Here is a 24285-nt window from a genome sequence, read left to right as displayed (position 1 = left end):
ATTGGGTAGGCCTAGGTGAAAACGGGGATTTTCTAAGCACCCAAGCCTCAGATGCAGAACAATATTACTGAAACATGCTATTTTTACGGGAGCATCAAAAAACAACATTGAAGCTTATGATCATGGTATACTTTTTATGTTGATGTTGCATAACATTTCCCCTTTAGGCTATTGCTATGGCAAGTTGACAACTGGTTACACCAGTGACCATTTTTAATTACCCTGATCCCATTAACATTAAAAGAACTAACATCAACCATAAAAGAACTAACAAAAAAAATCTTTTGGGTTACAATTATTAATCAAGATTAGGTTATTGTTTTCTTAAGATGGTACTGTTCTGAATTGCACTGGTTTATTAGATTTTGTTTATGAATAAATATCAGAATCAGAATCAGAATCAGAATCACTTTTATTGATCCCCGAAGGGAAATTCTCTTAGTTACAAGATGCCACAACCACGGGATAGAATTTAAGAATAAGAATAAAAAGTCATTTAAATAAGAATAAAATTTGTGCAATAAGAAAGAAATATACCTAGACCTAGAGGCCTAAATGAACCAGAAAATGGTCAGAAAAAATCATTTATATTTTATTAGTTTTTTAGTATGGTGACAAAGTGAGGGAACATTCATCATTTGATTTAGTCAAAAATGCTGATTAGCAACACTGCATTTTACAAATATAGATATAGAATATAACCTTAATGTAATTATGGACTGATGGAAGCGAGGCTGCTATCGTCTGCTCAGACCACCAATCCCTCAAGTACACATTTGCACATGCATTTTTTTTTTTACATTGTCTGCATGTAAGCCAGAAAAGCATTACTATTTTAGCCCCATCGTTTCCATTGCAATTCAAGTCTGTTATTTGTTTATTGTGATGATAACATATTCTTGACATCCAATTCGAGGCCCACTTTTTTCAGAGTGTGTACATTAATGTCTTGTCAACTGGCTGCAATTTATTGGCCAGCTTGATATTGAATTCTTCATACAGTATTTTCTCCACCTCTTCATCACTGATGTTCTTCATGTCATAAAAATCAACACCTCTATCAGGGCTGTATGTGATTTGGCTGAATGTCCAGCCAATAAGAGCTTTGAATCCAGTTGGTGTTTGCAATGAACAGATGGATTTGTTGGTAAACAGTGTTGCAGGATCTGTCTGAAGTTTATAGCACGTCTCAGTGAAATGATCCTGGCCTCGCGGCTCCAAGGAAAAGCTGTATATTGTTTTTGTTAGCTTTGTGTTCACCAAGCGTGATTTGGCAAATGCTGGATTGAGTACTTCAGGTTTTCTACCAGTTTTTTCCAAGACCCACTTGTCTTCTTTGTCGAAAAGACAGAAAACACCCGCTGCCTGATTTTGTGCTTTCCCTGAGACAAGTTCCAAGGGCTCCCACAGTTGGCTAGAAACCCCAAAGCTTACGTCTGCAATGTAAGCTTTCCCTTCTATCACAACCTTGTTTATCAGATGAGAGTCAAGAGGACCAAAGTCATTCAGAGCAGTGTTAAAAACTTTAGAGCCAAGACTTGTGCTGTTATAGCCCATTTTTTGCAATACCCAACCAAAAAGGAAGTTGTTTTCAAGGCACCAACCCCCTCGCCTGCGATTTATTATCTTGTCAAAGACTAGCTCAAGGTCCATAGTGATCTTTTCTCCACAGTGAATGCTGAGGTTTTCAAAAGGAATGGACATTACGTGCAGTTTATGGATTAACTTCAGAGTTGCAAGGTCTGGTTTCTCGAAGGATCCAGAAAACCCAATTCTTTTGAAATACTGTTTAAGGTCCATCATATACCTGTAAAAGAAACATGAATAACTTTGCGATCTTTATGATAACTTTAGATTATTTTACTTTACAAAACTTAGAAAAATAAAATCCACCCAATGTGTTTAATTCATTTAGAATATGGAATTAAGCTTGTATTCTTCAAGGTGAGATAAAAACAAAGTTTAGGCCTACCGAGTACTCTGAAAACTCTAGCAAAACTGCTGTAACCGAATGCAAACAAAATCATATTACCATAATACAACCGGAGTAAGACAGAAAAATAAAGTCTTTTTTAGTAGAGTACGATGTTAGCAGTGAAGTCAAGCAGGCCTAAAATGCTTATCTGTAGTTTAAGGTGAAAATTTGCACCTACCAATTTATGTTTCAAAGTTCATCTGTAGCTGTACAAAAATCTGCGTGAAGGAGGAAGGATGTTATCAGAAACGCCCCTCTAAACGTCTTCGCCCCCAGCACAGACTAGTTAGACTAGTTATGCAACTTTAACGACTAACACATTATTATTTTCTCACTTGTATTACTCTGCGTTTTCGTCCAACAACATTATATAGTTACAAAAATATGGGTAACGGTATTTATTTGGTGGAACTATGGGTAGAACAAACGCACACCGGAAAGACCCAAGAACTCAAGAAGTCTTTCAGAATAAAATACGAACAATGTTATTAATGGCTCGGTTTTTTTTTTGTTTTTTTTTTGTTTTGTTTGTTTGTTTTTTTTACAGTTGATATAAATAAATGCATTAGTTAATCTAATCGTAAAGCATGATTTTTCCCCAAAATGTACTTTTGTGTTCAAAGGTAAACGTAAAAAAAAAAAAAAAAAAAAAACATTAATACTTCCGGTTTCAGTCTCACTCGCGACTGGAATGGTACTGCAGCTTGTCATACGGACAACGTGTGCGAAATTTACCAGGTAGTATAGCACTGATAGGAAGATTTGGATTTGTTAGAAGTGATCATTAATATCTTGTATGGTTTTCGTTTAGTTGGTTATTTTGGACGTTTACTTAGAGCTAACACTATGTACCGAAACTATGAAATAATTGATTGAGAGATTGAGAGAGATTGACGTTAGCGCATTGCTTAACTGATTGTCATTTCCTTTTCAGATTGCCTTACTTTGATATGGATTTATTGATTGGTTGAATGCATGTTTGGTGTTTGCACAATGTGTTTCTCGTTTAGCTAGCGTCCTATGTGATTTAACATAACGTTAACGTTAGTTTAACTTTTGCTGCAAAGCCTAAGTTGCTTTTATGTTGTTATTTCAGAGTTGATTTAATATGGACCTTTCTTTTTCGGTGTTGATAACGGGTGGATGTGGATATTTTGGTTACCGGTAGGTTGTATTTTATGCTTCAACAGTCAACATAAATTGGCGCAATAAATAATTCATCAACAAGGTGGCGTTGTCACACTAATTTTAAATTTCGCTTCATGCTAGTGTTAGCATAACTACCAATGTGACAATGTAACGTTTCTTTTGTGTGTGTGTGTGTATGTGCAGTGTTACTTAATTAAATGTTTTTGTTGGATTTAACTAATTGATGTTAAATTGTGTTTAACCCTACAGATTAGCGTGCACCCTCCAGGAAAAAGGGGCCAGGGTTACTCTGCTTGACACCGCTCTACCCGTGCAAGACCTGCCAAAGAATGTTATATTTTTGCAAGGTGATGTGAGAGACTATGCACAAGTCGAGAGAGCTGTCACAAATGTGGATTGTGTGTTTCACATTGCTTCCTATGGCATGTCAGGCAGAGAACAACTTAATTGGCAGTTAATTGAAGCTGTGAATGTCCAAGGCACACAAAATGTCCTAAAGGCTTGTGTTGAGCATGGTGTCTCTAGACTAGTGTACACTAGTACATTCAATGTGGTGTTTGGTGGCCAAGAAATAGAGAATGGAGATGAAAGTCTTCCTTATCTTCCTCTCCACCTTCATCCAGACCACTACTCCAGAACCAAGTCCCTGGCAGAAATGGCTGTATTAAAAGCCAATGGGACAGTGCTACAAGATGGTTCTGGGGTGTTAAGAACATGCGCATTAAGATCCGCTGGCATTTACGGTCCTGGGGAGCAGAGGCACTTACCAAGGGTTGTAAGTTACATTGAGAAGGGGATTTTCAGGTTTGTTTACGGGAAACCTAACAGCCTCGTGGAGTTTGTGCATGTGGATAACTTGGTGTTAGCACATATACTGGCCGCTGAGGCTCTGTCTGCAGAAAAACACCATCTTTCAGCTGGTAAAGCCTACTTTATTTCTGATGGCCAACCTGTCAACAATTTTGAATTTTTTCGACCACTCGTTGAGGGATTAGGATACTCTTTTCCAAAACTGCGTTTGCCAGTGACTCTGATTTATTACATTGCATTTCTTATAGAGATGATTCATTATGTGATTGGCCCTTTCTATAACTTCCAACCCCTTCTGACCCGTACAGAAGTGTACAAAACCGGTGTGACACATTACTTTAGCATGGCCAAGGCTATGTCAGAATTGGGATATAAGCCGCACAAATATGACCTTGATGAAGTTGTCCATTGGTTCAAAAGTCGAGGCCATGGGAGAAAGGTGCAAAGCTCTGGATTTGGTCAATTTATGCTAAATGTGTTATTCGTTACTGCATTTGCTGCTATAATACTGTCTTTTCTTCCGGTAGCTGGTAGTTGATGAATTGTATTTAACTTTTTTAATTTGATAAACAAGATAAATCAAATTATTATACTGTATGTAGACATTCGCACAATGTAATTTCATGCCAATATAATGCATTGTGTATGCATGTATTGGTTATTGTTAACTCTGAATAAATGTTACTATAAAATGTTGTTCATTGTTAGCTTGATGCATGACCCTTGTTTGACCATACTGCCATTACAATTGTAATTGCACTGAATAGTTATAACTTAATGCTCTGTTGACTATTCAATTTAAAATATATTAACAATATAGTGTTGTTAGATGGCGTGGAACGCATTTTCCCAAATTATAGAATGGGCTGTCTCCGTTGTAAAAGGTAAACAAACTTGAGCTGGTCCCCTATTAAGAAGTCGTATCAGGTGAGGTGTGCTTTGTGTTTCATTTTTAGTTTGCCTGGATGAATGCAGACGTCCCCTTTATTTCCTAAAGTTTTCTCTTTTTAAAGCCGGCAGCCCCTTGCTGAGTTGGTCGCAATCATTGTTTCTCTGCAGCATTAACCACATTCCACAGAGGCGCAGTACACCCAGTCTCCATCCTCGCATTCCTGTCACACAAAAAAGTCCCTTGAATGAATTGGCATTTGTTTGCATTTTGGGATCCTTTATTATTTCGAAACGTGCACATGCCGGTTACATGCATTACACATACATTTGTACCTAACGTGCCTTTGAAGCAAACCGTGGACAAATGAAATTGGTGCAAAAACTAACAAGGAGAAATTCCTCCGCGCAGCGCGCCGTTGACTGTAAAGACCTTTCAACTTAACAAAAACCGAAGTTGACAAACGTATCCTGCCGGCTGAAACGGTAAGAAAGAGTTTGTTTTTTCCACTGGACGTTGCCGAGCAAAGGAAGACGATGTGTACAACGATGACACATACTGGAAACAGGCGACTTTCCTTAAATGAGCAGCGGGTGTACCTCCGCGTTTTGTTTTGATTTCCATGTGAAACGTAATTAGCGCTTCGCGGTGCTAGCTTGTTGGACATCGGAGCACACACAACTTGTTTGAAGCTTCGGAGGTGCAACATGGAGCACTATCAGGAGGATTTAGGACTAAGGACCACTAATCTGATGGAGGACCTTTCCTTGTATGATGCATACAATGATGGGATGTACAATACGAGAAGAGAGTTGGACTTCCCTGCTCCTAATGTTGAGCATACAAGTGCACCAATGAACGGAACGTCTGTGCTTCTCCAGCAACATCACACAGTGGAGAATTTTACATGTGGAAGTAAAGTGTACAATGCTGCTCCGGTGCGGCCAGTGAACTGTAACCGGGCTGTGTCTGCGGATTTTTGTGCGCCTCAAGGAGACACAGTGTACGGGGAAGAGGGTTGTTGCGCCCAGTCTGAAGTAGCCCTGCCGTGTTACACAGGCGAGAGACATCGGAGGTATTCTCTGGAAGTGTTGGGCCACAGGTACAGCACCGGCTCCTCTTTTGACGGTGTCTCACTCAACAAACCAGCGGCAGTGTCCAGCAACAGGTGCAACAGCGTATGTATTACGAGCAATCACGACTGCAAGTACAATGCAACCAGCCCACGATCCAGTCTGGCGTCTTCTCTGTCCTCTCAAGAGCAAAGCAAGCACGCCAGTCCCAGGTCAAGCATTAGCAGTCCTCGGACGAGTCTTGTGGTCCCGGGCCAGGACAGGTACACGAGTCCTAGATCTAGTTTAGTTCACTGTGAGGGAAACGGCATAATTAGTCCTAGGTCTAGCTATGCAAGCAGCGCTAGCGACACAAGTAAACAATCTAGCCCACGGGCCAGTGTAAACAGCTGTGACTGTTGCAGTAAGCCCAGTAGTAATCGCACCAGTGGGATAAGTATGGGTTACGACCAGAGGCATACTAGCCCCCGGTCCAGCACAGCCAGCCAATACTCCTTCACTACCAGCCCCAGATCAAGCTACTCTGACTCCCGCTATGGGCCCATGCTCAACCACGACTTGGAGGGGGGCATTTTACACGCGCCACCGCTGGCCAGCCCCCGATCCAGCATCTGCAGTCAGGATGGGACTTCGCGACCAGGACCCACTGTTAACTGTGTAGCTAGTCCCCGTTCCAGTATCTCCAGTCACAGCTCCAGGAGTTCCCGCAGCTCTAGGGGGTCAATGAGCACTTACCCGGACTTGCAAATGCCCTCGCCCCGTTCATCTATGCTGGGCACCAGTTTACAGGAGGACACGCTTCTGCAGGATTATGGGGACTCAAGTGGCCTTCAGGCTCGTGTGCACCTGCAAGGACTTTTGCCAGTTCCAGATCCGCAGCAGCTGTCCTGTGGCACTGGGGAGACGATTGGCGGGACATCCTCAGTAGTTGGTTACAGCACGAAGTCCACGGTCCAGAGGGTGAAACTTCCCTACCAGGTGACACCCAGTAGGGAAAACGGACCCAGCCAGGCTGAGAAGCGGCTAGAGGCGCTCACACTGGAACTGGAGAAGGAGTTGGAAATGCACATAAAAAAGGAATATTTTGGTAGGTAATTCCGGTTTTGGATCAGGGTCTGGGATTATTGAATTCTTGCACTAATTTTCCTTTTCCTAGTCCATTCTCCTTACCCTCCTCTGAGTGAACTAATACTTAAAACATTGTAGCACATGCAGACATGTTATAAAACAGTGTAAGGAAGTACTCCTATTCTATTTATATATTTTAAATAAATAATTTATTGTCACTATAACAGCTGAGAAATTACCTTTGAATGAGTAAGCACTATTGAAGGGAGATGGAATAGTGTACTTGTCTTCAGTGTGTCACTCTTAAACCAAAGATTTTTTTTCTTTATACCTAGTGTGGTGACACGATGGTTTTAGTCTGATTTACAGTATGCTCAATAACACCTATTACAGGGTCACCTCACACTGGGTCACATTGACTACACTTCATTAACAAAACAAAAAAAACTTTATTGCTTGGTTGTTGTTTGCTGAATTAGTAGTAGTTTTTTGCACTTGCCTTTAACTTTTTGACTTGGTTGGCTTGAGAAATGAGCTAAACAAGTCCTGACAAGGTAGCTGTCCATGTTTGAATGGCAAGCCAGACTAATGGTCATTTCACAAAATTATGGGCTGTTGGATGGTTGCACTTACTCCGAGCTGGGGCACCCATTGATGTAGGGCAGGTGGGAGAGGCATGGGCACGATTAAGTACTAGAGATAAAGGAGTAAAGCCAAAAGACTGAAAAACATTGAGGAAGTAAGCGAGCGTAAGGACCATCCAATGGGGGCTGTTTCCTTAGCAACAGTGAATATAACTGCCAAATCTGTATTTTGGGCCATAGAGCAGTGCTTGCCAGGGTTATAGTGATTACTTGTGCCTGTGACATTAAAAAAAGAAAAGGTGCGATCTTTTGCTACAAAAAAATATCACAATAAATTACTTTTTTGAAGACCACTATTTTCCAGTAAAATAATAGCCCTAAAGCATGAGAATCCCAGCAAACCCTAACCATACTGTGAGAAAACTGCAGCAAGAAAAGATTTGCACAATGAAACACTTAAGTAGTCAGTTTCTGTATTTTAACATAAATCAAATCTCATTTACTGAAAACAAATTTGGCCTATTCTTGATTATAAAAACATTGAACCTGATGGTTAGGTTCTCATTTTCATTTTTTTCGGCTCTCAGTCCAATCTGAAAGCAGGTTGAGCTACTTTTGTTTGCCAGATCCTATTAATAAGCCATTTGGACAATAAACCTAAAATTACCTTCATGATCTGAATAGTTACTACCTAAACCAGTGCCTTCAGTCAATCAGTAATCGGTGCTAGTGCAGCCTCTGCTGCTGAGTGAATGAATTCTGGAGGTTCTGAGCTCTCACATGAGGCATGGCCCATCCATATACTGAGAATGAGCAAAATGTTTTCATCAGGACCAGTTGTGATTGTAGAGCAAGATTTAGTCAGAGTTCAGACTTTTAAGGAAGAAATACATTTTTATTATTAAATTATGATGATATGTAAAATATATATTTTATTAGTAAAAGTCTGTATTGTAAACAGAAAATCCTGATCCATCAATGTGAGGGGAATATATATATATATATATATATATATATATATATATATATATATATATATATATATATATATATATATATATATATATATATATATATAATTTTTTTTTTTTTTTTTGTATTACCAAGTTACTTTGTAGTAATTATCAGACAGACATAGTCTCAGGTCACACTAGAATCCTAAGAAGTAAATACATAATAGTGACAAAATAAGTCAAGTCTATGCTCCAAAAAAGTAAACATTTATTTATTTTTAATTATTATTTTTATCTGGATATTACATTGACTTCATCATTTTGATGTCATAAAGCTATTGAAAGTATGTGTTTGGTCATGGTGGCATTGTCAAGTAATTGTAAAAGTGTTGTTGTTTACAATAATTAATTGGCATATAGGTCAAATATAATGGACTCTTAAGAAATCTTCTTGTAACTGAAACATGGCTTGTATGTGTTTGAAACCCTCTGTGTGTGCGATAATAGTGCTGCGCAAAACCTGCACTTGTCAGTAAAAAAAACAATTGAGGCATTCTCAGGTGGTGGGCAAATCAACTGCTGGTCCAGTACAAGGCTGCAGTAAATAGCATCCCCTCCATTACCTATTGCATCTCCCATCCACCCCCACCTCCCCACAAAGCCCTTCATTAACCAGCCAGCAGGGTGTCAGGCAGCTCCAGACACTTGGCACACGATTCCGACCAGCAGGCCAGACATAGTTGGTGGGGGTCAAGTCTGATCACCTGCCCAGAATTTAGAAGGGCATTATGGCAGTAGCCCGGCCTGATTCAACAAACATGGTGACTGCTGAACAAATGCACACAGGATTGGGCTGGAGGGTCATTGTCTTTTTGTGGCATTACTTTTACTGTGGGATATTCTGTATAATTGCTTTCTTTTCAACTCATAACTTTTCATCTAAAAACAGACTAAAATAAAATCATGTACTTTCATTTGAGATGTTTTTATTGCACAGGAAAATGTAGAAAACCATGCGTTCTTACTGTGAACAGATTTGAATCTCCACAAACCCAAATTGTACTTGACCTGGAGAAGAGCTTTCACTTGCTCATAATTTTACAGCTTTTCACAAATTTTATTAATTGTAACTCCATTATGTAAGTTCTTTATTACTTATTCTAAAGGCTGGTAAAACTCCATACATTGGGTTTAAAGCCTTTACAATGAGAATTAGCCACCAAACATCTAGATTTGCGTGCAAGACAAATTCGTACGATTTTTGCAAGTTCGCAAACTCTTGAGAATCTGTCTTGTTCAGCTCCAGCTGACGCATTTGTATGTGATCGGAAACTGACCAATCACAGGGCAGCACTGTGGTTCCTGTGGAAGCTGACGCCGAACAAACCAAAACAAACATGGCAGCACAACATTCGTACTTCAGCCTATTTTAGCGGAAATGTTGTTTTTGAAAAATGCGTAGAGGGATGTGCTTTGAGCATTTGTGGAAGGGTAAGACACCTGTGCTATTCTCTCAACTCGGTTTAACAAAAGTCTGATTTTTTTTGGCTTGTTCCGCTGCTGTAATGCTTTGACTAATCAACGTGAAGTATTTGTTTGAACATTCCAATCATTGGTTCTGAATACTTTGAGCTAGATCTATTCTAGATTGATGTGTAGAACTCTATCCAGAGGGTTATACATATCAATCTCACAAACTGAAAAAATGGGGCCGTTTTGGTAAATGACTACATCAGAGTTTCATTAGAAAACATGATTGCTTAGAGCCCTGTTTAGATGAATGTACTGATGTAGCATTTAACATGAATGTTAATAACCATGTAATTAACATTTCATAACATTTGTCCTGGACAAATCCTACAAAAAATAAAAAAATAACTACAACAGTTTGACAAGGAAATGTTTTGTTTCACAAAGCCCTACAAATCCCATAAACTTTAAACAATATTATTACTGATTCATTACTTACTCATTGGCAAATGTTTGTATTGCTTGTATTGCCTATTGTTATAACTATTATAACTTTTTGCCTTTAACAGGAATCTGCGTAAAGTGTGGTAAGGGTGTATATGGAGCGAGTCAAGCATGCCAGGCCATGGGCAATTTGTACCACACAAATTGCTTCACCTGCTGCTCTTGCGGTAAGTTCAATTTAACTGCTTTAAAAGCTGTATGACCATTAGGGGTGGGCACAAGACACAAGATTGGACCCATGAGGTGAGATTTTAATATAATTTACAATAATAGATTTAAATTAATTATTTTGGCTGCACACGTTTCATAAAAATCAGGCAAAAACAGAGACACGTCATTTGTTAAAAGTTGAAAAGCTTTTATAGCATTTTGGCTTTTAAGGATAAAACTATACCAACCAGGCTATATGTTGCCATGGCTCTATGTTCCCATTGTCCTCTCACATTTAAATGATAATCCAAGGCAGGGCAAGTTTATTTGTTTAGCACAATTTGTGCACAAAGCAATTCAAATAGCTTTACAGAATAAGAAAGACATTAGAATCGCAGTACAACCAAATCAAAACATAAATAATCATTATAAAATTTACAATAAAATAGAAGCGCGCAGAATAAATATGTACCTGGATAGAACATTGTCAATGTAGAAGCCTGTCACAGATCTTCAGTAAGATTTTAGCTGTATAAAACTGAAACACTGATTTCCCATGTTTAGTCCTGACTCTGGGTACCAGGCTGGTCCCTGAGGTCCTCAGAGTGCAAGATCATATGACACGAACATGCCAGAGATGTACCCATAACCCCTACTCTCACCCTGGCACTAACCTTAACTATTACCCTACAACCCAAACAAATGTGAACAAAGAGCTGTCAGAACCTGGAACCATTTTTTTCAAAAATGTCTGACAAACATGGGGACATAGAGCTGACCCCTGCCTGGATGACACACCCTCATGGGATAAAGCTAGTCCAGTCTTTGATGGTTACATCATCAACACGTCATATCTGAGGGAGTCTCCTGGTTGTCTGATGTGTCGAGAACATATGTAAAAGTTCAGCTTTTCCGACTGAAGCATGCTGCTACATTATTAGTAAGACGGGTTGTGACAAGACACCCAAACTCTGTCCCATCCTCTGAAAGTTGTGAAATGCGCTTAGAAACTTATCTTTTTACATAAGATGGTAAAAATCAAGTACAGCACCTTTAAATCTGCTCCTAAAGTCGACGTGTATGAATTGTGTCAGTAATGTTCCTGTCACCTGACTCCAGTCCCCCTCTTCTGTTTCCTGGCCAAACAAGAGGAAGATGTCTAGAGAAAGCTTTTTAGCCAGGTTATGTCCATTCATATGTGTTCCATACATGGATAACGTTCCGCCACCCCACCCCCGCAGGCACTGGATGAACCGCCTATAATTTACATGTAATCGGAGCCACATACTTCCCCATTTATTGTGTCTGAAGAAAGAGGGGTCGAATGCCTAGTGTCCAATTGCTGAAGTTGTTGAGTTTGATTCTGTCCCGGTAAAGGTGGATCTGAAGATTGAATCATTCTCATAATATAAACTTTTTACTAACTACTTGCTTTTTAACTTTAATTTCATTGATGTCATATATTCTGACTTCATTTTATGAGTGAACAGCCGAGAATAAGCCCAAAGAATATGGATAAAGTCAATAACATGATTATATCAAGATTACTTTATTTGTCCCGACTCCCAAAGTAAATTTGCCTTGGACACCCCGGCTGCCACATAGAAAGATACACACTCACTTTTCTAGAGGGTTTATTTAGTGATGTCAGTTTTGTATATTTATCTGACCTCCTGTGAATGCAGATGTTTTAAGTTACGCTTTAAAAGTAAAGGCTTTAAAAGGATAGCTAAATCTAACAAAATTAAGCTTGAGTCAATGTGCCTCTAGTGTGGTTTCCTGTAGGATCCAGGACTGCAGGGTCTGGCTAAGTTTGCTGATACATGGCTCTCTGGTAGCCTTGGGCTTTGTTTAACCATGCATAATTGAGCCCTCTCTTGGCTTACTCCCATGGTTGCACCCTTTTTCATGAAATGGCCAAGAATGCAAAAACTACCCCCTCCACTTCAGCTGGCCTTCCTCAGAGGAACTCAATAGGCACTTTACCATAGGCTTTTGGGTTCAGGCAGTGTCCGCACAGTGCAGTACGTTTGGGTTAATGGTCAAGGTCCAAGGGATCTGTGAGCAGGTGATGTTATCCAAACCCAATGTTTTGTAAATAAAATAAACTATAATTCATACCTGAAACTTAAAGTTAAATATCAATGTACAGATACTAATTGATTATAAAACTAGCACAGTTACTAGATAATCATTTGAACAAGTATCGGTATAGGACCCTCTAAACAGAAGTGGCACAGACCGTGCCACCAGACACAGTACCACATTCAAAGAATTATGTAGCAGTAAGATGATTTTGGGGAGAAACACTTGGAAAGGAGGGATTGAGCTCTGTGTAATGCATTGAGTTTGGCTGATGTGCTGCAGAACAATATACTAAAAAGAGCTGTTGATTTGTTTCAAACTTTTTTTCCAAGCATGTCAACACAACATTTAAAATGCCATATGTGAGATCTTACATTTTTATCACAAGAACAAAAGAAAAATAATTAATATAAATATCTTCAGTTTATCGGCTTTTTGACATGTTTTTTTTCTTGAGTCTGCATTCTATTCTTCAATCATTCTGCAAATCATTTATAGTTCTTGTTCATGGTCTGTCCCATTTTAAGTCAATCATGATATTACAGATGTCAAACATTAGGCTGCGTTTATGCACGAATGTATAACTGCATCTTCTGCCTCTTGTCACAATTATGACAAGAACTATAATTCCTCATTTGAACTTATTCTTTAAACATACAGTATTTCCATTTAGGCAGATGCTGATAAAATAAGCATTGCTTCAACACATAAATACTTCAGTTCCAGACAGATATCAGCTTACAGACTTTTGTGAGGCTGCTGACTAATTTCTGTTTTAGTAATTCAGATGCTGGCAGCAGGCAAACATTATCCCGAAATCCAAGCATCTTCTCAGGCCAAATTCAGACTGAGCTGTGCAGTCAGGTTTAGTTTTTTCCAGTGACAATGGTCATCTATCATTACAACAAATTCAAACCTGTCTCACCTCTAACAAGCTGCATTTAATAACTGACATCACACTATTTCTCAGTCCAGTTTTTTTCTTTCATTTCCCTCACAGCCAGCCATGTTTGTTTTGATTCAAATGTACTGTGCATTTCTTTGATTAGTTAATCCACCTGACAATCATGCCCATCTGAACTCTGGGAGATAACACTGGCCCTCTTTGTAAAGAATAGGAAAAGCATTTTGTCTGGTCAGGGATTTGAAAATTCTCATTCATTTTCTCATTGTTCCTCAGTCTTGACTATTGAGTAACGTATTTGTGGGGGATCAACAATATCCACATCATCGTAATATTGTGGGTAGAAACTGACAGAAATACTAGGTCTATGTAGCTGCTTTTTATTGTTTGCTATCATGCAGCAATAAAATGCACTTCTAGCCAAGGCATTTACTAACCATTAAAGCATTTTTAGCACACAGGGTCCTACTAAATATACTAACAAGAGGAAAAACTTTTTTTTTTTTGTCGACTAACCCATAACCTTATCATAATTTTTTTTAATCACCCAGAGAATGTATTTTGATCATCTTGTAGTTTTTGTGTTCTTTTGTATAACACAAAAAATAGTCAAAAAGCCATAAAGTGGTGCATTCTGAATCGCAGTTGAAACATCTTGGTGACACAGGAAATGCTCTATCCAGAACATGTTTAGACCCAACCTAAGGACTGACCTAGCAATAAGGAAAACGCTCTGTAGTTTGGGAAAATAAATGGTAACTTTATGACTCCATAAAGCATCATGTTGATCACCTGATTCATCATTGTTTGTCAAGATAAATACATCCCACTAAGTCTGCCTTGTTTGATTTTGAAGATGGACAAAGTCACATAAATGAGAGATGGCAAAGGAGGGCTGTGCATGTGTAGGTGTAGGGTGCTGCAGGACTGACAAAAACACAAAGAATCCCTCCCTCTCTCCCTCCCGTCGTCCCTCTGTGACATTGGGCAGAGAGCGGGTGCTGGAGGAGAGGTGTGGGGGGGGTTGAATGGGACCAGCTAGTGACCTCAGGCAGAAAGAATGTCCCCGTTTGCTCAGTCAGCCCGCTCCCCAAGTAGCGCTGCACATAGTCATGAGCGCCCAGGCCATTGTGTTCACCTTTCAGAGTCCAGAGCACAGGCCATAAACGAGCGCCCAGGACACCTCTCTTGCTGCTGCTCTCACCTCTCCTCTTGAGCTGAGCTCCTCTTGTATTTACCAGTGTGTCCACCACAAGATTTCTCCTAAAGTTGTGCTCGTCTCTCTATACAGCACTACCAAAATGCTAATTGCTTCTCTGTCTCAAAGTCTTAAAAGTCTCACCTATTGTGTGGACAGCATTCCTGGGCTGTTCCAGCCATTTATGTGGGTGTTAATGTATTGCCATTCCCAGCATAGTGACATTCGGGTCTGTCTGTGAAATACAGCGATTGCATAAATTTTAGTGTTAAAGAGAGGAGGAGGTAAGCCTTTGTATTTCCCTTGGCAGGACATGCATTAAATCAAATGGCAGCCAGGTTGGGATGACAATTAAATCTAAAGGCATTTAAAGGAAGGAACTGTAAAGTTTGCGTGACTGTTGGTTAGAAGCCAAAGAACATTTATTTTAGGAACTGTATGAAGCCCACTTTCATACCATTTTTTTTTTTTTTTAAATGTACTATAATTACAACTGAGCCTGAGTTGCCATGCCTGAAACTACAATACAATATAGACACAAAACTTTTTTTTTTTTTTCATTCTCATTATATACTGCATTAGTATAATTATCTTGAGCAACAAAATACCAAATTATAAACAACTTGACCATTATATACAGTGTTTTTGTAACCAAGACTAGTTCAGCAATGCACTTGTTATGCATAAAAGCTATACTTGGTTTGGACACAGGTCACATAAAATAAAAATAAATAAAATATTATTCCAAATCGTACATACTGTCTCAAACTGTATTAGGTTGTATCAACATTTCCCAGTTTAACAATTTTATAAATTTTATATTTAAACCAGTATGCTTTTTATAGACTAAGGACTTGTGGTTGCAGTGTGTCTGTCAAAACATGTTTTTTTTGTTCATTTAATAATAATGTTCATTGCAGGACGACGTCTACGAGGCAAAGCTTTCTACAATGTCAATGGCAAGGTCTATTGCGAGGAAGATTTTCTGGTAGGTTGCTTTTTTGAGGTTTACTATGGTTTTGTTTGCAGGTGACCATCTCAGCTGGAGGAGTCCATGAAGCTTTAGCATTGCTTTGAGAAGCAATGCTAAAATGGTCTAAAGCAATCTGACTCATGAACTGGTTTGGCCGCACAAAGGTGGAGCAATTAGCGCTTCAGCTGCACAGTGAGAAGGTCCCAGGTTGGACTACCAGGCGGTGACATGTACATTTCTGATTCATTGTTAAAATACAGTTATTGAGGTGACGAGAAAAAAGAGAGGGATTCCATTTTTTTCCCAACATTGCACTGTACCTGGTGATCCTTGGGTAGCCAAATGGGTGTAGCCAAATGCGCCTGGCATTCTGGACCGCAGTTAACGGCCGGTCTGAGAGCATTTGAAACAGGAGGTCTTGGAACCACTCCACTCTGGAGCGGGGCGAGTGTGGGGTGAACATGGCCAAACTTGGGCCGACCTACAATCCGTGGTGACAGTAAAAGTACTTGGAATTGTGCAAAAAAGAGTTCGATCACATATCGTCTGATGAGGACCTTCGGATTATTTTAATAGCCTATTAGCAAGTCTCCTTCTGCTTCTGCGCAGGCGAGCCTGGGTCTGTCTATTCAAAAAGCTTTTTCTCCTCCACCACCAGCATGTACAGTCCTCACAATGTATTTGGCCACAGGTGAAAGAAAAGGTCACCACGTATAAGTGAAGTGAGCGCATGGGGCTCATGGGGCTCTGCCTGCCCATTTGAATCGCGATTCCATTTAAATCGCAAAATACATTCGGCAATCAGCTGATGGACACTAAGGTGTCGGTGCTGCAGATAGTTACCATATTATTTGCTTGTTTGTGGTTTTAGAGAAAGTAAGTTGATGTAGCCTGTGGTGTTTTTATCAAGGTCATGGGGCACTTTAATGTCTTCATAGTGAAATTTGTCCTCTGCATTTGACCCATCCTTTAGTCCAATGGAGCAATTGGGAATAGAGGCACAGAGACCCATCTTCAGTCCAGTCACATAAAAGACTTCTGAAACATTTTAAGAGGTTGCGCTGGAAAGATATCTAACATTAAATATTCTGGTTCTATTCCTACAGTACTCTGGCTTCCAACAGACAGCTGAGAAGTGCTTTGTATGTGGTCACCTCATCATGGAAATGGTAAATATAGACAACACATTAGGGTACATTTATTTTTTATCATCACAGTCCTTTATCATATAAAATGTTCCTATATTCATGCCATGTAGATCCTACAAGCTTTAGGGAAGTCCTACCACCCTGGCTGTTTTCGTTGTGTTGTGTGTAAAGAGGGTCTAGATGGTGTGCCATTCACTGTAGATGTCGAAAATAACATCTACTGTGTCAAAGACTACCACACGTAAGTACAACTTTTTAGTCCTTAAGCTCAAGGTACACAATTGTGAATTGTGAAATGAAACTACCAGACAATACCATCATCAAAGTAATTTGTAATATGACTTATTTTTCTGTAACAGGGTTTTTGCGCCCAAGTGTGCCTCCTGCAACCAGCCTATTCTTCCAGCCAAGGTAACATTCATTATGTTAAATCGTAGCTTTTACTTAAGGCCACTTCTTTCTTCATTAGAAGCTGGAACTTTGTTCTTGCAACCGGGGCTTCAAGAACAATGTTACTTCATTTAGTTCTTGCATCGCATCAGCTGACCAGAATTTAAGCCTCATTTCTTCTGGTTCACTTTGGAGTATTGGTACAGGCCTCAAGTGTCTCCACTGTCTAAAGTGGATCATACTGCCTCGTTTGAGGGGTCTGAAGTGGACCCTGAAGGGTACAAGTTCAAAGATGGGTCTGGGGTCAATACAGTACCGCTCCAGGCATGGTTAACATGAATGAGGTGATTGGACAAAAGAGAACATAGAGTCAGGCAAAAACAATGCATCTAATATGATCCAAACCCAATGCATTACAGAAAGAGATGCTGAAAAGTGGTGGAAAGGCACAGAGAAATTAAATACATGCAGAAAAAGTAGAAGTTTTGTGTTTATGCTACCTTTAGCCTCGTCTCACCGTGTCACACTTTTTGTGAATTGCTGACAATTACGAGTATAATTCAGATACAATTTAGATTTTATTTATTAAGAAAACATGAGTTACGTTTGGGTGACGTCAGTGTCTCTCGTAGCAGCAGTCTGCCCATAGACCCAGAGCCCTGCAGGGCACTTGGAAACACAACCTGGCTGGAGGGAGCCACACCAAACAGACCATGCTAGACCGTGCCGGAGCTGCACCAAACGAACCATGAGACCCTTCCCAGTAGGGCTGTTGGACAACTGCACTGTAGTCCACAGAGGGAGGAAATGGTCACACAAACTCACTTGGCACAGCTTGGTCTAAAATGAAAGAGCTGGTTGCTGAACTCTTTCATTTTATTTGATCATTGGCCGTGTAGCGTCTATCCAAAGAACAGCTAAGCTCTTTATAAAATAAAACCCAGCTGCATTTAGCAATTGCAGAAAGGGTCTGACCCAACTGTTGTTCTTGTAAATGAGTACATTTTATTTTGTATTAAAGCAATACTTTGTGACAAAATCAGACTGTTGCTCGCCATCTGCATCCACTACTAAGGTAAACACAGAAGCTGCAATTAGGAACTGCTTTCTTTTCTTTTTCTATCAAGAGTTTATTTCAGTTGTATGTAGTTGTACTACATCATCAGAGTAGGTGTAACATGATGTATGTATCTTGTTTGGTGTTTTTTCCAGGGCTCAGAGGAGACCATTCGAGTGGTCTCAATGGACAGAGACTACCATGTGGAGTGCTATCACTGTGAGGTGAGAATTTGCTTTCATGTTTTCATTGCTCTTAACAAGAATAGTGTGATGGCAGGCCAAGTTTGGGGCATTCTCCCATCTGAAAGTCCACACTTCTAAATATTTATTTGAGTTTTGTGTGTCTTTGCTTACTGGTCAACATTTGATCCACACAAGCACTCTGAGTCTCAACTACAACTAATTATACTGGACTATTGTCTGTGGAGAAAGTGTATCACCACTTAAGTCTTTGGTAAAAATGACAACAGAACATTGTTACTCTGTGACAAAAGCACAACATTTGGTACATAACTTTAGTGATCTATTACAGCTTTATAAAATTTCTCAAACATGCTTGGAAAAGCCTATTTCAATTGATTGATTGTTAAACTGCACTCTGCTCTTTACTCTGAACTTTACTTCAAAAATTCAATCTCCAGGTAATATGTATACATTTCAAAAATTTACGCAGACATTTTTGCAGCAATAAAAACAAGTAAATGATGATTTGCTTTTTGCCAGTAAAATGCCACTATGAAGAGGTAAAAAGCCATCACTTCTGCAATTTATTTTAAGAGGTAAATGGGCCTGTCTCTTATAATATTAAGCAGTTTTTGATCAGCAACATTGTTTATAATGGACAAAATGACAATATACACACATTATGAATAAATATTTTTATATAAATACTAAATACCTAAAGAAAGCATACTGTGTCTTAGCAGTTTTGAAGAAATAAAATACAATTCTATATCATTGTGAAAGTAAATTCATTTGTATGTAGGTGTGTTTCCATCATTGTCATGTCCAAAATTTAAAAAAAAGAAAATCAGACTTTGACTTTAATGCTCAAAATTGTAAAGTATAATCCCAGAGCTCCCAATGTATGTGGCGAAACATTAAGAAAAAAAACAAAACAATGAGTCTTAGTAAAGGCAAATGCTTTTCCTGCAACATCATTTACTTGTTTAAACTAATCAGGCCATTATGTAAGCACTGGATAATTATTATATGAAACTCTGAAGAGTGGTTCACCAGTGGACAGACAAAAGCTACAGTCCAAACCTAATTAATAAACCTAGTTGTTTAAAATAATCTTTGCAGTTGGTCTAGGCTACTAAACCAGGAGACAACTGCCTCAAGGGCAATTTCCAGGTCATGTTGTAATAGTAATAATAATTAGTAATGATGTATAATATGTTTAAAAGCTGACTCTTACTATTTTTGTTGTGTAATTTTAGGACTGTGGTCTGCCACTAAATGATGAGGAGGGCCACCGCTGTTATCCTCTGGAGGGCCACCTCCTGTGTCACAGCTGTCACATCCAGAAGTTGCAGTCCCAGGTCTCGGGCTCTCCTCCTCCCAGCAGCTACCCTCTCCATGTCACAGAACTGTGAGGAACAACTTCACCCTGCTCCACACACAGGATTTCCAGTTAAAGTCAGTGTAGTTTCTGACTGGATGGCCCCACCACAGCAGTCTCATGATGGGACTGGGGGAAACGATCCTGATTCCTCCGTGGGGAGTGTGATCCCTCTAAAGGATGTGGGCTTACCCAAAGGCCCATGGTGACGTCAAGGCTTCTGACCCTCTGTCTTCGAAGTGGATGTGTTTGGGTCAGAGGAGAAATAACAGACCATCCTTTTTTTTTTATCACATATCACAGTCCCAACAGTGTTGTGGCAACTGATACCATCAGTTAAAAGCTGTATGGACCAGACAGGCCCTGGATGACCAAGATGTGCCTTCAGAGCTGCCTGTCTTTAACAGCAACATGAACTGCTAGCATAATGCTCTTACACCCAATAACAGTAGCACAAGTTGCACTACCACAAAGCTCACAACTGACTGACATTCCACTTAAAGGTCTTAAACAAGACTTGAACGAGTCACATGCTGTGTCTTAATAATGTTATTATTAAAAAAGAAAAGCCTAGAAGCACATAGTATGTCATATTATATAGAAATATATAAACTATATATTTGCAGATGTTTCCACATACAGATCTTGACTTTGACTTGGCTCATTTGTTTCTTCTTGAAAAGACGTAAATGATGTGTATCCTGTGGTAATGGGGTCCAGGCACCATTTAAAAACTCAGATGCACCTTCAGTCGGTTTGGTCTGCACCCAGGCCTGCTGGGGTCTACTGGGGTACCGTCAGGACACATACCCTTTTAGCCTGATATTCTGTATGATAGAGGCCTGTTGGAATAGCGGCAACATTTTTAGCTTAAGTAAATTGTAAAAACAAACTGAGAACACTACAACAATGCATTATTTTCTGTTATTGGCTCTCCAGCATTGGATAGAGCTGCTCCATGCATATTTACATACTGATTTTCCATTGAGCAAGCACTGGTAAAAATGAGTAGCCCCACACATGTCTTAAAAGGTCCATTTTGTCTGGCTCCAATCTGCCATTGGTTTTATTTGCTGCTGTGGGGCAGAAGGTAGTGGCTGGTTCCACCCATGTTTCAAAACAGTCCTACTTATTATTTGGTGGTGGTTGTGTGAATGTATGCATATATGTAAGAGGACGTATGCTGCAGGATATAATGAGTGTATGTGTGAATAGCAAACAACGAAGTTAAATCTGTCAACTGGACAAATCTTGTAAGAGTGAAGATGTGAATGTGTATGTGTGAATATGCAAGACAAAAACTACACAAGAGGAAAAGAAACTTGAAACTTTGGGCTGTGGTGGTCCGAGAAAAAAACAATATTTTTTAAGGATGTGACTGGTAGTACAAGATTCTTCTTTAACAAATGTTTGAAGGAAACCTCATAATAGAAGACCCACTGACTTCCTTTCAGGCCCAAAGCAGAATGGATAGGCTTTGCCACTTCATAGTGACATTTCACCGTAGAAGCAGATTTGCATGTGGTTTTATTGTAGAAATTGGTTGTGATATTTTGGACTCCTGTATGACAGTCAGACTTTTTTTCTTATAGTCACAACTAAGTACAGAGCAGTAAGCAAAGATGGGCAGTAGGTGAAAGCAGACATTTTCTGAATACTGAAGCCTCAAATGCAGGACAATACAGGATTACTTAAACATGCTTGAATCAATCAATACACAACTCGTTATGAGCAAGTTCATGATGAGGAAACACTGTTTAATAAGGTTAAAATTACATTCTAAATAATATGCCTCCTTTAACGTTTTTATGCTGACCTTCTGGACATTCCTTTTGATCCCAATATGTGTAATATTGTAAAAATGTCTGAATGTGTATGCTTGTGAGTGTGGCAGGACCATGGTACAAGCACTCGCTGTATTCAGTGGGCAGCTCTGCTTCCAGTGAATTGACTCCAACATGTCTGCTTTGTCTACTATAATGCAGCATTTTGTTACATTCCAGTCATTGGACTCATATTTTAAAATGTATCTGGTGCTATATAAATGTTAAATGATAATCATTCACAAATCGCTCTTTTGTGATAAGTCTCAATAATACTACTGAATGTGTAAAATAATTAGACTGAAACAGGCTATATGAAAGTACTGTCATTTATGTTGCAAAAACTTTTCGAATGTAATAGTGTTTATCTCTTGTGACATGTATTTGTAAAGTAACACGGAAAGGGTAAAACATTGCCTTCATCTAGGGTTGGCAATATTGACAAAAATGAGTATATCCTTCCCAAAAATGTAATATTCAATATTCAGAGAAGTTTGTGGCATTCTACCAGAATTGTACTATAACATCTCAATAATGTTTTTGTTGGGGTTCAAATATGGCACAAAACATGAATGAACTGTAAAAAGTGCAGACATATCACATGATCCCTTAAGTTAAAAGATTATACTGCAGGTTTCTGTTATTTTTATTTATTATGTGTTTTGATCTCCAAAACAACCATTTACATGGAACTAGGGGTCTAATGATATGTGCTGCCTGAAAGACGACACTGGCCTTTTCTGAACAGGAAACAGGGAGCAGAGTGTATCCTCTATACAGTTAAATTATGTCACGTTTTATGCATTTTATCTAGAGCACATTGCTAATTGTCCCATAAATGAAAAGGTTGCTTTTATTTTCTGTTGGAAATCATTTGGAAAGAAGAGCACTGCTTCCTCTATCATCCACGATGGTCATATATTTTGTATAGCTGTATTTTGACTATAACTAGGTGGTTCATAAAAAGGAACCTAGATCTATTTATCTAAACATAAAAAGTTATTTAATGTATTAAAATTGGGATGTATCGTTTAACTATAGATGTCATAATCTGCTTTTTCAATAAAGTGGTTTTGTAGCTAACTACAAAAAAGGCATGTCTATATATATATATATATTTTTTTACTTTTGCTTCCAACAGTATGGTGCATAGAGAAATACTTAAAAAAAAAAAACTTGGAGTCAACATTGCTCCCAAAACAGAGTGGCTGTACATCAATATTGAAGTATGAATGTTCATAAAGCATGATTTGAATGTTCAGCTCGTTCAGGAAACAATGTTCTCAGAAGACATGCAACTGCTTAAGAAAAAACAAAACAATTTGATGAGTACTCTCAATTTGACGAATGACTAATGTTAATGTTGTATCTACAAAATGTACAGTATGGGCAGAACAACAAGCAGATTATAGTTGTTTAACATGACAATGACAGGTATTATAAGGTGTTCATGAGTCCATCGGCAGAAAGGAAGAAACTCCTTGTGGCGAGAGGTTTTGGTCCACCGACCTTAGCAGGAACATATACACATGTGCACACACATATACAAAAATAATGGTTTCAAGTGTAAAGCCGTGTGGAACTTTTTGCCAGACTTTCAAGGAAAAAGATTCCATAAGTCACTAACTAACTGAGCCTATATTTCCCTTTTGCAGTTAGGCCTACAAAAGTGATAAAGCTGTTGGGATGGTTGAGACTCGAGATGTAAGATGTAGTTCATTGAAGAATAGTCTGTGGAGTTCTGCTGTGAGCTAAACAGTGGTATTCAGTGTATGAAGCTGCTTTCTGGTGTAGGCTGACAGCTCGGTGAGTTGGGGCACAAAGCAGCCTTTATGTTAGCGAGGTTCCACCCAGTGACACAGCGAGCCTGAGAGGTAGAGGAGCCGGGGGGACTGGCTGGGAGGTGAGCTCTGTTACACAGCACAAAAGAGCACCTTCCCTCCAAAGCACACTGGTTCCACCATTGCCAGGAAGTTAGTGAAAATATGCTTGCCACAGGATTACCTCATTGGTAATCTTTGGTTTCCAATGGCCCATTCATTAATATACCCTATCCTGGATTCGTTCTTTCCTGCTTTTGTGTAAATAGTTTGTCTTGTGATGAATCCTGACAGATGAGAGACACATTTTCCTTATATTTCACACCTCTATTCTCTAGAACCAAGGAGTCCAAACTATATTATTGAGGACACAAAACAGACAAAACAAGCCATTAAATCACTGAAATGAAGAATCACCAATTTAGCTTCATGATATCAAGTACAATTTGGTAGCATTCCTATTTCAGTGTCAATGCAGCCAAGGAATCTATTAGAAGATTTTGATCCTTTTGATCTGCCACATAATAACAACAAATGGCCAGTATTAAGGATGATCTGATATGGATTTCTTTGATTCAATACTGATCTGCGATATCTATCTTGCTTTTGTGCCGGAAAACTGATATTTTCCAGTACAAATATATTAAGACCTTAATGTTTACACTCACGACTGAATTTAGGTTGCCAGGTTTTCTC

The 24285-nt window shown here is 39.1% G+C and overlaps 3 protein-coding genes across 7 annotated transcripts; 2 read left to right on the top strand and 1 right to left on the bottom strand.

Annotated features, from left to right (window-relative positions):
- Window positions 1-600: 600 nt before the first annotated feature.
- Window positions 601-1810, bottom strand: LOC117393725 (arylamine N-acetyltransferase, pineal gland isozyme NAT-10-like). Its single transcript, XM_033991724.2, has one exon. The coding sequence runs from the start codon at window positions 1801-1803 to the stop codon at window positions 928-930; it is 876 nt and encodes a 291-aa protein (XP_033847615.1). The 5' UTR covers window positions 1804-1810; the 3' UTR covers window positions 601-927.
- Window positions 1811-2660: 850 nt separating this feature from the next.
- sdr42e1 (short chain dehydrogenase/reductase family 42E, member 1) lies at window positions 2661-4515 on the top strand. The gene is made up of 3 exons (XM_033991632.2): window positions 2661-2713; window positions 3072-3139; window positions 3374-4515. The coding sequence occupies exons 2-3, from the start codon at window positions 3084-3086 to the stop codon at window positions 4470-4472; spliced, it is 1155 nt and encodes a 384-aa protein (XP_033847523.1). The 5' UTR covers window positions 2661-2713; window positions 3072-3083; the 3' UTR covers window positions 4473-4515.
- On the top strand, window positions 2691-22856 carry LOC117391222 (Wilms tumor protein 1-interacting protein homolog). Of its 5 annotated transcripts, XM_055232432.1 has the most exons (9): window positions 2691-2713; window positions 3072-3139; window positions 10541-10642; window positions 15733-15800; window positions 16892-16954; window positions 17044-17174; window positions 17293-17344; window positions 18536-18604; window positions 19825-21103. In XM_055232432.1, the coding sequence occupies exons 3-9, from the start codon at window positions 10597-10599 to the stop codon at window positions 19978-19980; spliced, it is 585 nt and encodes a 194-aa protein (XP_055088407.1). In that variant the 5' UTR covers window positions 2691-2713; window positions 3072-3139; window positions 10541-10596; the 3' UTR covers window positions 19981-21103. The 5 variants fall into 5 exon arrangements, with proteins under 5 accessions (XP_055088407.1, XP_055088413.1, XP_055088418.1 ...); XM_055232438.1 differs by lacking the exon at window positions 3072-3139 and having other exon boundaries at window positions 2697-2713; XM_055232443.1 differs by lacking the exon at window positions 2691-2713 and having other exon boundaries at window positions 3058-3139.
- Window positions 22857-24285: the final 1429 nt, after the last annotated feature.

Source organism: Periophthalmus magnuspinnatus, chromosome 3, assembly GCF_009829125.3.
Source record: "Periophthalmus magnuspinnatus isolate fPerMag1 chromosome 3, fPerMag1.2.pri, whole genome shotgun sequence".
NCBI classification, from domain to species: Eukaryota; Metazoa; Chordata; class Actinopteri; order Gobiiformes; family Gobiidae; genus Periophthalmus; species Periophthalmus magnuspinnatus.
The sequence above is the reverse complement of the archived record's forward strand: the minus strand, read 5'-3'. Positions and strand labels throughout refer to the sequence as shown.

Excerpts from the sequence above, each read along its gene's own strand:
- sdr42e1 (XM_033991632.2), top strand. The coding sequence starts at position 3,084 with ATGGACCTTTCTTTTTCGGTGTTGATAACGGGTGGATGTGGATATTTT. Across the intron at positions 3,140-3,373 it reads TGTGGATATTTTGGTTACCG|ATTAGCGTGCACCCTCCAGG; the intron begins GTAGGTTGTATT and ends TTAACCCTACAG.
- LOC117393725 (XM_033991724.2), bottom strand. The coding sequence starts at position 1,803 with ATGATGGACCTTAAACAGTATTTCAAAAGAATTGGGTTTTCTGGATCC.
- LOC117391222 (XM_033988952.2), top strand. The coding sequence starts at position 5,531 with ATGGAGCACTATCAGGAGGATTTAGGACTAAGGACCACTAATCTGATG. Across the intron at positions 6,984-10,540 it reads CATAAAAAAGGAATATTTTG|GAATCTGCGTAAAGTGTGGT; the intron begins GTAGGTAATTCC and ends TGCCTTTAACAG. Across the intron at positions 18,605-19,824 it reads TGGAGTGCTATCACTGTGAG|GACTGTGGTCTGCCACTAAA; the intron begins GTGAGAATTTGC and ends GTGTAATTTTAG.